Genomic DNA, 13,046 nt, shown 5'->3' with positions numbered 1-13,046 from the left:
TCCTGGTGGCTCCGGATTGGCCACGCAGGGTTTGGTACTCCACCCTACACCTGTTGTCAATAGCCGAGCCTTGGCCCCTGCCACAGCGGGACGTTCTACTACAACAGGGTCTTTTTCTTTATCCAGACTTACGCAGGCTACGTTTGACGGCGTGGCTGTTGAGAAAGCCATCTTGAAAAGGAAGGGGATTCCTCGTACGGCTATACCTACTATGCTTCGGGCTGGAAAGTCAGTCACATCTTCTCACTACTACCGCATTTGGAAGGCTTATGTAGCCTGGTGTGAACGGCGAGAATTTTCTCCTTCCGTGTTTAGCTTAGCCCGCCTTCTCAGTTTTTTGCAGACAGGTTTTTCGGCAGGCTTAAGACTGGGTTCACTAAAGGTGCAGGTCTCTGCTCTTTAGGTTTTCTTCCAGAAAAAGTTAGCTTTGCTGCCGGAATTTCAAACTTTCCTTCAGGGAGTTCTTCGAATACAGCCTCCCTTCCGCCCTCCGACAGCGCCATGGGACCTCAATCTGGTCCTCTCTTTTCTGCAGTCTTCATTGTTTAAACCCCTGGAATCGGTGGAGATGAAATATCTCACCTGGAAGGTGGTCCTTCTCCTGGCGCTGGCTTCAGCCAGACGGGTGTCGGAACTTGGGGCTCTCTCTTGTCGATCTCCTTACCTGGTGTTTCATGCGGATAGGGCCGAGCTTCGTACTCGTATGTCTTTTCTACCTAAGGTGGTGTCTGATTATCACATCAATCAGCCGCTTGTGGTTCCGGCACTCTCGGTGGACTCTCCGGATTCGAGATCGTTGTCAGGGCGCTCAAGATCTATGTGGTTAGGACTTCGACTATTCGGAAGTCAGATTCCTTATTTGTTCTATACGATGCTGCTCGCTGTGGTTGGCCGGCTTCTAAGCAGACTTTGCCCCGATGGATTCGACTGACCATCCGACAAGCTTATTTAGCAGCTTCTCGGGAACCTCCATCTTCAATTTCAGCGCACTCTACGCGCTCTGTGGGACCTTCGTGGGCGGCTGCCCGTGGGGTCTCCATGCCTACTTTATGTCGGGCGGGTACTTGGTCGGGCCGACATACGTTTGTCAAATTCTACAGGTTTGACACTTTCGCGGCATCTGCATCGCAGTTTGGCCGAGCGGTTTTACAGGACTCTCAGCGCTCTCCCACCCGTTTTGGGAGCTCTGGGACGTCCCCATTGTAACTGCGCTCCAGTGGCCCCTAGTGGATGAAGGAGAAATCAGGATTTTGTTACTTACCGATAAATCCCTTTCTCCGATTCCACAGGGGCCACTGGAGCGCAGTTACAATGGGGAAATAGTAGGCAGTAATTGGGAGCTGGCACTTTAAAATTCTAACACTGTGGCTAGCTCCTCCCCTACTATGTATATATGTATGTGTATATATATATATATAAAATATATAATATAATTTCAGTGCTGAGCACATCCCCTTTGCCATGGTGACTGAATTACACTCTGGTTGTAATGACTGTGTTTTAAAACGCTCTGCTGTTATTGCACTCAGAGCGTCACCTTTACATTCCCCAGAAGCCCGTGCCCTTATAACTGGGGCCTCTGTGTAGGAATGCATATATTGTGGCAGTAATTAGTGTTGCAGATAATTCTGATCATTTGCTTTTTTGTCTTATTTATCCTTCATAAGCTTTTGATTGATTTGAAATCGGTCATGAGATTGCTTTATCTTCCTGACACAGCTGCCTGTTTCTCTTTCAGACTCAGTAAGATCACCAATTGCTTAACCATCCAGCGGAAGAGCCAGTTCATGCAGAGGTTGCACAGTTACTGGACACTAAAGAGACAATCCCGTAACGGCGTCCCCTTGCTGCGCCGCTTACAGACGCACTTGCAGTCGCAGAGGAACTGTGAACAGGTCAGAAATCAGCGGAGTGTACTTGCAGTGCTGGTGGCTGCTCTGACAGCAGATGGTGGGAACAGTTGGAAAGTGGGAGGGTGATATAGACTGTGGCGTATATTAATTGCAGATTGTGTGCAGGCTCATCCCATTTTACCGTTCTGCCTGTGATTGCTGTCATAGACGGGGGAAGGGGTCACAGACCCTTACAGGAAGGTGGGGATGTAAAGTGAGATGCTGGAAGGCGTAAGAACCACAAATTGCTCAAAAGTTTTATACTATAGCCAGGACAAGTCGCCAAAAACCTACATTTAAAAAAACAAAAACAAAACCCAAAAGCGTACAATTCGGCTACATGTAAATTGTCGGCTGGTATCCTGCATGGTTAAGCCGATTTTTAAGATTGTAAATTACGCATAAAGTACAACAGGCTAATGCTTATTAGTTGGTGTTCATGATTTTTTCATTCTGGAGTTTTAATGAGAAGCTGGTAACATCAGCTTCCCAAATATTTACTAACTAGGGGGCTAATTCAGATGTGGGCGGACTGGCGATAGCTCTGCATACGTCTATTAAAAGCAGACTCCTCCTGCTGCAGTAGTGACTTACCTGCGCCATAGGCATCGGATCACGGACTCTCCATCGTGCAGCTTGCGAGCTCCCCATGGGGACTCGCAAACCGCCGGCACAGAGGCCAGGAAATCTTCATCCAGTGACTGAGAACCCTGGCTTCTTCCCTCCCCCTAAATGGCGGAGACATTGCATCAGACTGTCAATCACTGACAAGTCTGATGCCTGACTGCTTCCTACATCGCACGACTTGTTGCGCACTTGCAAATTGCACATCACCTATTGGTACTTTGCACTTCAGGAGGCAGATCCAACGGGATCTAAAGGAAGGCCAAGGTCTGTTTTGATTTTGGGGCAGTTTGTAGCTGTTTTTGTTTCCTGTGTATGCCTTTATATCCGAATATTTATTGCAATAACTTGTCTTGACAGTGCATAAATAAGTCTTTTGTTCTCCCACTAGGATATGAAGTGGAGGATCCCTTTATCTGAGGATGTCTCTGTCCACCTAGGGACAGTCACTAAATCAAACGATGAGATGGGAGACCAAACAATTAAGGTGATTATAAGACCGTGCACTGGAGTCATGGTGTATGGAGCGTACTTTACCATCTCACGTTTGTCTTACTATAGAAGAACCCTTGAACACGTTGTATACTTCAATTCAGACTCTGGTATAATTGCTTGTCTGATTCAGTGTTTAGAGCAATTTGCACCTTGGTAAAACCATGTTGCACTGCAGGTGGGGCAGATTTAGAATGTGCAGAGTGATTCCTAGTTGGGAAGGGGTGTATGTAATAATAATATACTTTATTTGTCATTAACAAAATCAACAGCGAAATGTTAGCCTGATTCTAAATCAGCGTATAAACAAAGCTGCCAGTATATACTGTATACCAACAAAAGCAATCGGTGCTCGAATGTATTTGCACCCCTTGCATTGCAACATAGATTGTTCCAGGAGTAACTTGCTACTTTTTCGTTTGCTTCGAACACTGGACAAGGTTGTCTAATTCTTGTACCTGTCTCTGTCGGGCACATGACATAATCTGTGCAGGCCAGGTACATGCACAGTACTGTCAGAAACACATACTGCTAGATACACTCTGCGAGAGATGATACAAGACAAGGGGCCCATACATCTATAGGCAGATTTCCCATTTTGCCAATGCCGATCCATTCGGCCATGAAAAACGTTGTTCGGCGGGTATCGATGATCGGCAGTTCGTCGGGATACCTGCAAAATAGCGCATGTTTAAAATCCCTGACTGACTAATCCCGATTCCCCCCCGCCCCCCCCCCCCCCCCCCCTTCCCCGTAATCGGCTAATCGAGGTTTTATAACATGTTGGTTCCCCAAATTTCTCCGATCCCCCGACCCAGGCATAGGCAGAACTGGGAATTGCCTCGATAGCTGCCTGATTTAGTGTTCACTGTAGTTTTTTTTTTATAGGGCAGGTTGCTGATCCCCGAGGAAGGCACTTTTTCATTTTAAAGGGCCCATTATTTCTGGGGATTGAGGGAGGGACTTAAAGCATACTTGCCTACCTGACCCTCTCCATGAGGGAGAAAATGCTCTGTTCCTGGACTTTCCTGGTAATGTATGATTGCCATCACCTGTGGTGAAACACCTTTCTTATCAATTAGCTAGCTCACCACAGGTGATGGCAATCATACATTACCAGGCAAGTCCAGGAACAGAGCATTTTCTCCCTCATGGAGAGGGTCAGGTAGGCAAGTATGACTTAAAGGGTGTGCGGTCTCATGGGGAGTGGGTGTGGCCCCATGAGACACAATTTTCTTGGGGTGTGCCCAGCACTCCTGGAGATGTTGGGCTGCCTTCAGGCTCTCCCTGCCCTAAACAGATGCCAAATGAGTGCTACCTCCCCCCTGCCCCCCTCAAGTCTGCAGGTGGGACGGCAGAGCAGTTGGGAGGTATGCTGTAATATTAAATGTAATATTTAGACATTTGACCACCCCACATGCTCCTCAGCCCGCCCCTCAGCCCACCCCACATGCCACATCAATGGACCCCTGACCCTCCCAATCAATGCCTCTCAGAGCTGGGGGTGGGGAGATCCAGGAATGCAAACAGTGCAGATAGGGGATGTATAATCACATAACAGGTGTATCCTCAGCAGGTGAATGAGACTGGGCAGAAGAGCTTGCTGAAAGGTGCCCGGGAGAACAGTTATCTGGAGGCCCCTGGGAGGAGGGCGCGTCGTCTCCCTGGCCAGGAACCCTGGGATGTGCCGTGGCTCGGACGGGCTCCCGTCACCCATCTGTAGCCTGCGGTCCCGGCCGTATCCTCAACCCGGAGAGGCTTGGCGACCGGGGTGGTGGAGGAGGGGAGATAGGCAGCGACGAGACCGATGCAGAACGGTGTGAGGGAGGAGAGGAGCCTTTTCGCCCGCCGGTACTATTATATTATTTATCTGCTCCCTGGGTCAGCCTGCAGCGAGCGGGCTGCTACCTTGTTCTGCAGACAGTATAAAATGGATACTGGGGTAGCGGGTGTTTGCACATAACTCACAGCGCAGCCACATCACTAACCTCACAGGGGACCTGCCGCCTGGTGGGACCAGCACTAGCTCTGCAGTTGCATCAGACATTCTCTATCTTTGGGCCGGTGTTTTATGCCTTGTTGCTACTGACCGACGTTGCGTTGCACGTTCACATCGGTGACAAAGGAATCGCATGCTGCCCAGCTGTCGCCAGGGGAGTAGCGGTTCCTAACCCTTGATTAGGCTTTTCATTTAGGATTACCCCCTCGTTTCATAAATTCCCACCTTTCTATGAAATAGTTGTTAATATCAACAGTAACCACAGGAACATGGAAAAAGACTTCCCAGTAAATATACATTAATAACCATACCCTGCCAAGCCATCATTGATCATATGTATCTGTAATCAAAGAGATCATGTCATTCAGATAACATCTAAGACGTCCTCAAACAGAAACTTCCTAGTGGCTAAAGCGTCATAGCAATCAATTATAGCAGACCTGCACTATATCAAATCCTACACAGGACAGCAAATAACATTTATCTAGCCACCATTGGAAGTAACTATTGTTATCATAAGGATCCTTTCTGGATTCTCAAAACCCCAATGTTGTTGCATATATAGATGGTACTGCAAATATCAAAAGCAAAAATAAATAATCTAGCTGCAGCAGCTAAAACACCGACCTATAATATCTGTGCACACACTTACATTCTGGTCAAGGCACCCAGCAATTTGTTTTCCATCAAGGAGTGGACATGTTTTAGTGGGGATGCTGTGGGCCCCTTCCTCCAGCGCTGCTCCGTGACCCTGCGTCCTCCAAGCGCAACAGTACATGCGACGGGGGCTCCTTCCTCCAGCCGCTACTTACTCCGTGACCCAGCATCGTCCAAGCGCGTGCGCCGGGAGGGACCCTGAAGAGCGGCTTCTTCCGCCATTATCAGCATTGTTTTACAGTACCCCCGATTAGTCCGCCGCGCACCCCCGGGAGTTACGCGTACCATGGGTTAGGAACCGCTGGCCTAGAGCAAGAACACTACTGATGCATGGGCCCCGTTAGATATACATATAACACCCAGGTTAACTACAGTCATGGACTTATCCTTTTAATCTGTTTAATGGTGATCTTTGTAAGAAGAAATATCTGACTCTTTGCAGTATATTTTGGAGTTTTCTTAACATTGTCTTGGTAAAACTAGATCAATGTTACTGTCACTTTGATTTCTTGGTTTTAACTCCTTTCCTTTTCAACAGAAAGACTCCACGGATAAGAACTGGGTACTGAAGGAACAATTGAAATCGTGGCAGAGGCTCCGACATGACCTGGAGCGGGCACGCCTGCTGGTAGAATTAATACGCAAACGAGAAAAGCTCAAGAGAGAAACGGTAACGGGTTAATTTGTTTACTTGGAGAGCGCTGGACGCATCACCGGCTTGCCCTGATGATTCTTCTCTGTTACAGATCAAAATCCAGCAGTTGGCTCTTGAGGTCCAGCTGACTCCTTTCCTTATCCTCTTGAGAAAGACACTAGAGCTTCTTCAGGAGAAAGATACCAGTAATATATTCACTGAGCCCATCCCTCTGTCTGAGGTAACAGAACTGTACGAAGTAAGAATCCGATCTCCCATCACGTATTATCTGCATCTCATAACCATTGTCATTGTCTGTGCTGTATGTGATCCTACTAACGCGGCTATTCTCCTGTGCATCCTCATTTTCTGTACATATCCTCTTTATATGTGAAAGGAAATAAAGGGTTTATCTACTTTGGTGTTCTCCCCAGAAAAATGTTGCCAGCTGGGTGGCATTAAGAGGTAGCCGGCGGGGGAGGGGTGGTTATGGAAGGGGGGGAGGTGGGGGGGGGGGGTGATGTAGTCTTTAGGCCAACATTCATATTGTCCCCTCCGCAATGTTGACATGTGACATGCCGGCTTTGTCAGATGTTGACTTCGCGGTTAGGCTGCGGGATATGAGGGTGGGGCACTAGGGACAGGTTAGGATTAGGCTCTAGAGCAGGGGTGGCCAATAAGCGGCCCTCCAGCAGCTGTTAAAAGTACACATCCCAGCATGCAGTGCTACAGTTATAGCATGTCCTGATAGTAAACCTGTGGCAAGGCATGCTGGCATGTGTAGTCCGACCCCTGCTCATTAGGGAGGGTTAGTGATAGGGGGCGTATACGTTCCATCAGTTGACTCTGCTGGCAGTGACAGCCACATGAGTGTTGGGATACAAGAGACGCTGCTGCAGCCTGCAGGAGTAGGTAAGTCACCGCTGGGCCACCAGCAACAGTATGTTGCCATTATAACATTTTGTCCGTCAGACCCCTGGAGCATCTGTAAAATTAATCCTTGGGAGAGCACTGTACCTACAGATTCATTCTGAAACTTATGACTAAATTATGCTTTGGATTTAATCATTTGCTTTTTTGTTGTTAATATCAGCAGGTAGATGATAATAGGATTTTAATTGCCTACCGGTAAATCTTTTTCTCATAGTCCATAAGCAAATTGGGGAATCTAGTACGATGGGGTATAGACGGGGTCCAACGGAGCCAGTGCACTTTAAATTTCTTCAACTGGGTATGCTGGCTCCTCCCCTCTATGCTCCCTCCCACAGGCAGTTATAGGTAAAAACGTCCCCGATGGAGAAAGGACATGAGAGAAGGAAATATGATAACAAAGAGTGGTGAGATTTACATACCAGCACACCACTAACATATAACAACCAGCAACGGCTGGCAGCAACAGCAACAGCTAAACAAAAACAAAATTGGGCGCTAATGTTAAAATCAAACGCTAGCCGCACGTTCCTAGGGCCTGGTTCGTAAGCCTCCAATTAATTAGAACAAGAAAAAACAACTTGGAACTGCGCTTAGCATTTAATTATAGCTATTTTATTTTTTATATATAAAATTAAATGAAAATAATGATAAAAAATATATTAAAATTAAACAGATTATACAATTATACAATTACCGGCCGGATTTCTTGTATTGTACAGTCAATACATAAAACATTTGGTGTGTATAAAATACATAATTATTGCGCACAGCGAGAATTCCTCTCCTGTAAATGTATATTCATGCACAACCGGGTATACTCCACTAATTAAGAGAAACCGCTTTGATGACAATTATAACTTCGCAGGCGTCCCTGCACTGTAAATTGCCTTATATAATGTCCGTTTAGTTTAAAGAAGAAAAATTAGTGAATTATTACTTAGATTGAATAATTCGTTCCGGGCTGTCCTGAAGATGCAGATGACAGCACAATAATTGGACGGATCTTATATACTCTGTCCTTCCTTTAAGCAGCGGAATAGAACTACAGTCTCTGTGTAAAATATAAGGGAGTTCAGGTATCAAAATGTCCAATTATCAGCACAACAGTATTCTCAAAGCTGTTATATTAAGCTGATATTGTGATCCTCCCTTTATCCCCAGGTGCTGCACAGCCTATATATTGTGATGTGATTTCGCTCAGATAAAGGAGAGCCCTCCTTATTCCCCCTTAGCACTGGGGTCCGGACAACCGGGTACTGAGACAGATGATGTAATGGAGGCAGCAAGCGTTTCCTGGAATGATTGAATATGCCGGCCGGCTATGAACTCACTTGTTTTCACATACGCGTTTCTCCGCCTTCATGTGTCCTCGGCGGCTTCCTCAGTGTGTACACACTGAGGAAGCCGCCGATGACACATGAAGGCGGAGAAACGCGTATGAAAACAAGTGAGTTCATAGCCGGCCGGCATATTCAATCATTCCAGGAAACGCTTGCTGCCTCCATTACATCATCTGTCTCAGTACCCGGTTGTCCGGACCCCAGTGCTAAGGGGGAATAAGGAGGGCTCTCCTTTATCTGAGCGAAATCACATCACAATATATAGGCTGTGCAGCACCTGGGGATAAAGGGAGGATCACAATATCAGCTTAATATAACAGCTTTGAGAATACTGTTGTGCTGATAATTGGACATTTTGATACCTGAACTCCCTTATATTTTACACAGAGACTGTAGTTATATTCCGCTGCTTAAAGGAAGGACAGAGTATATAAGATCCGTCCAATTATTGTGCTGTCATCTGCATCTTCAGGACAGCCCGGAACGAATTATTCAATCTAAGTAATAATTCACTAATTTTTCTTCTTTAAACTAAACGGACATTATATAAGGCAATTTACAGTGCAGGGACGTCTGCGAAGTTATAATTGTCATCAAAGCGGTTTCTCTTAATTAGTGGAGTATACCCCGTTGTGCATGAATATACATTTACAGGAGAGGAATTCTCGCTGTGCACAATAATTATGTATTTTATACACACCAAATGTTTTATGTATTGACTGTACAATACAAGAAATCCGGCCGGTAATTGTATAATTGTATACCGTATATACTCGAGTATAAGTCGACCCGAATCTAAGCCGAGGCACCTAATTCTACCACAAAAACCTGGGAAAACTTATTGACTCGAGTATAAGCCTAGGGTGGGAAATGCAGCTCTAGCCGTACACAGCCCTCAGTGCCAGATATGCCCTCATAGTGCCAGATATGCCCCCACAGTGCTGCCAGATATGCCCCCACAGTGCTGCCAGATATGCCCCCACAGTGCTGCCAGTTATGCCCCCACAGTGCTGCCAGATATGCCCCCACAGTGCTGCCAGATATGCCCCCACAGTGCTGCCAGATTTGCCCCCACAGTGCTGCCAGATATGCCCCCACAGTGCTGCCAGTTATGCCCCCACAGTGCTGCCAGATATGCCCCCACTGTGCTGCCAGATATGCCCCCACTGTGCTGCCAGATATGCCCCCACAGTGCTGCCAGATATGCCCCCACAGTGCTGCCAGATATGCCCCCACAGTGCTGCCAGATATGCCCCCACAGTGCTGCCAGATATGCCCCCACAGTGCTGCCAGATATGCCCCCACAGTGCTGCCAGATATGCCCCCACAGTGCTGCCAGATATGCCCCCACAGTGCTGCCAGATATGCCCCCACAGTGCTGCCAGTTATGCCCCCACAGTGCTGCCAGTTATGCCCCCACAGTGCTGCCAGATATGCCCCCACAGTGCTGCCAGATATGCCCCCACAGTGCTGCCAGATATGCCCCCACAGTGCTGCCAGATATGCCCCCACAGTGCTGCCAGATATGCCCCCACAGTGCTGCCAGATATGCCCCCACAGTGCTGCCAGATATGCCCCCACAGTGCTGCCAGATATGCCCCCACAGTGCTGCCAGATATGCCCCCACAGTGCTGCCAGTTATGCCCCCACAGTGCTGCCAGTTATGCCCCCACAGTGCTGCCAGATATGCCCCTACAGTGCTGCCAGATATGCCCCCACAGTGCTGCCAGATATGCCCCCACAGTGCTGCCAGATACGTTCCCTCCCCAAGTGCCAGGTATGCCCCACAGTGCTGTTACTTACCCCTCCGTCGATCCCGCGCTGTCTTCTGGAGGGACACGAAACACACAGCGTGCGCGGCTCTCCTGTGTCCCTCCTGCATCTTCGGCGGCCGCGGCGGGTCTATTATAGGAAGTGCCGGTTCGTGATCAGAGGTCACGAACGGGTATTTCCTGTAATAGAACCGCCGCTGCTGCCGCCGGAGATGCAGGAGGGACACAGGAGCGCCGCGCGCTGTGCGCTCCATGTCCCTCCTTCACACTGCTCTGCCTCTGCCTGCACTGACTCGAGTATAAGCCGAGGTGGCTTTTTCAGCACAAAAAAAAGTGCTGAAAAAGTCGGCTTATACTCGAGTATATACGGTAATCTGTTTAATTTTAATATATTTTTTATCATTATTTTCATTTAATTTTATATATAAAAAATAAAATAGCTATAATTAAATGCTAAGCGCAGTTCCAAGTTGTTTTTTCTTAGCTTAACAAAAAGTCACCGTACTGAGGCGGGCGCCCAATGGGGGTCATTCTGACCTGTTCGCACGCAACAGTTCGATGTGGTGCGAGCGGGTCGGAACTGCGGATGTGCGGCGAGCACATTGCGCATGAGCGTTGTTGCCCGGCGACTGACGTCGCCAGGCAACGGAGCGCCCAGCGGAAAAAAGACGCAGCGCTGGACGGAAGAAGATTGACAGCGGAGAGGCGTTCTGGGGCGGATACTCACCGTTGGAGGCAGTTTTTCGGGGGAGTGGGAAGAAGAACGCAGGCGTGTCCAGGCGACTGTCTGACATCAGAACCAGGACCTTCATCGCTGGATCCGTCGCACAGGGTAAGTAGCTGCAGGGCTGGTCTTGTTTTGCAGGAAACTTTTTAAGCATAGCAGCGCTGCACAAGCGAGCGCAGCCCTGCTATGCTAAAGTACACTCCCCCATAAGCGGGGATTAGTTGATTGCCGCAGCAGCAAAAAAGTTGCTGGCTGCGATCAACTCTGAATGACCCCCAATATCCCTTATGGACTACGAGAAAAGGATTTACTGGTAGGTAATTAAAATCCTATTTTCTCTAGCATCCATAAGGGATATTGGGGAATCTAGTACGATGGGGACGTCCCAAAGCTTCCAGAACGGGCGGGAACGTGTGGAGACTGCTGCAGCACCGCATGCCCAAACTGGGTATCCTCTTTGGTCAGGGTATCAAGCTTGTAGAACTTCACAAAAGTGTTCTTGCCTGACCAGGTAGCAGCTCGGCAAAGTTGTAAGGCAGAGACTCCACGGGCAGCCGCCAAGGAAGAACCCACTGATCTTGTAGAGTGGACCTTCAGAGATTTAGGAACAGGTAAGGCTGCTGACACATAGGCCTGTTGAATAGTAAGCCTAACCCAACGAGCAATGGACTGCTTTGAAGCAGGACAACCCTTTTTCTGTGCACCATAGAGCACGAACAAAGAATCTGTCTTTCTGATCCGAGCCGTTCTCTTGACATAGATTTTTAAGGCTCGCACAGCATCCAATGCCTCCGGAGGAGCAGAAGTGCCAGAACTGGACGAAATCACAATAGGCTGATTCAAGTGAAACGCAGAGACAACCTTCGGCAGGAACTGCTGTCTAGTCCGGAGCTCCGCTCTGCCTCGTAAAAGACCCCCAATTCTGAGACACGTCGAGCAGAAGCCATGGCCAGTAACCTCACCATCTTCCACTTGAGGTACTTGTCTTCTACTGTCATCAGAGGTTCAAACCAGGAGGACTGTAGAAATTCCAACACTACATTCAAATCCCAGGGTGCCGTAGGCGGCACAAAAGGAGGTTGGATGTGAAGTACCCCTTGCAAGAAAGTCTGAACTTCTGGCAACACTACCAATTTCTTCTGGAAGAAAATGGAGAGGGATGAAATCTGGACCTTAATGGAACCCAGACGTAAGCCCTTATCCACACCAGCCTGCAGGAAACGTAAGAAACGTCCCAAGTGAAACTCAGCAGGCAGAAACGTGCGTTCCCCGCATCAAGAGACATATCTCCTCCAGATATAATGCTAGCGTCACAGGTTTCCTGGCCTGAACCATGGTAGCAATAACCTTCTTGGAAAGGCCCTTGTGAGCTAGGATGGTCCCGTTCAACCTCAAAGCCGTCAAACGAAGTCGCCGTAAGTCCAGTTAGAACAACGGTCCTTGTTGAAGAAGAACTCTTCGTAGTGGTAGAGGCCAAGGGACTTCGACGGATATGTCCAGAAGATCCGTGTACCACGCCCTCCGAGGCTAATCCAGGGTAATTAGAATTGCCTGGACTCCCTGATTTCTGATGCGCTTGAGCACCCTTGGGAGCAACGGAATCGGAGGAAACGGGTAGACCAGCCCGTAAGGCCAAGACGACGTCAGTGCGTCCGTTGCCCTCGCCTGAGGGTCCCTGGTTCGTGAGCAATAACAGTGAAGCTTCTTGTTAAGACGAGAAGCCATTATGTCTATTTGCGGGCAGCCCCACCGGTTGATGACCTGCTGGAACACCTGCTGGTGGAATCCCCACTCCCCTGGGTGGAGATCGTGACGACTCAGGAAATCTGCTTCCCAGTTGTCCACACCCGGAATGATGATTGCTGACATTGCTCTTGCATTTCTTTCCGCCCAGAGGAGTATCTTCGACACCTCTCGCATGCAGGCTCTGCTTTTTTTCCCCTCCTTGTCGATTGATGTACACCACTGCTGTGGCG

At 48.4% G+C, this 13,046-nt stretch overlaps 1 protein-coding gene across 4 annotated transcripts in view; it reads left to right on the top strand.

The window, feature by feature from the left end:
• The window catches only part of BRPF1 (bromodomain and PHD finger containing 1), a 101,415-nt gene that overhangs the window by 33,683 nt on the left and 54,686 nt on the right, over positions 1-13,046 (top strand). For 3 of the 4 annotated variants that reach the window (XM_063940990.1, XM_063940992.1, XM_063940989.1), the window contains 4 exons: positions 1,739-1,895; positions 2,908-3,003; positions 6,203-6,334; positions 6,411-6,557. In XM_063940990.1, the coding sequence (XP_063797060.1) occupies positions 1,739-1,895; positions 2,908-3,003; positions 6,203-6,334; positions 6,411-6,557 (532 nt within the window). The remainder of the gene's footprint in view (positions 1-1,738; positions 1,896-2,907; positions 3,004-6,202; positions 6,335-6,410; positions 6,558-13,046) is intronic. The other variant, XM_063940991.1, reaches the window with a different exon arrangement.

The sequence above is a fragment of the Pseudophryne corroboree genome, chromosome 9 (genome assembly GCF_028390025.1).
Source record: "Pseudophryne corroboree isolate aPseCor3 chromosome 9, aPseCor3.hap2, whole genome shotgun sequence".
NCBI classification, from domain to species: domain Eukaryota; kingdom Metazoa; phylum Chordata; class Amphibia; order Anura; family Myobatrachidae; genus Pseudophryne; species Pseudophryne corroboree.
This window is presented reverse-complemented; position numbering and strand designations above follow the sequence as displayed.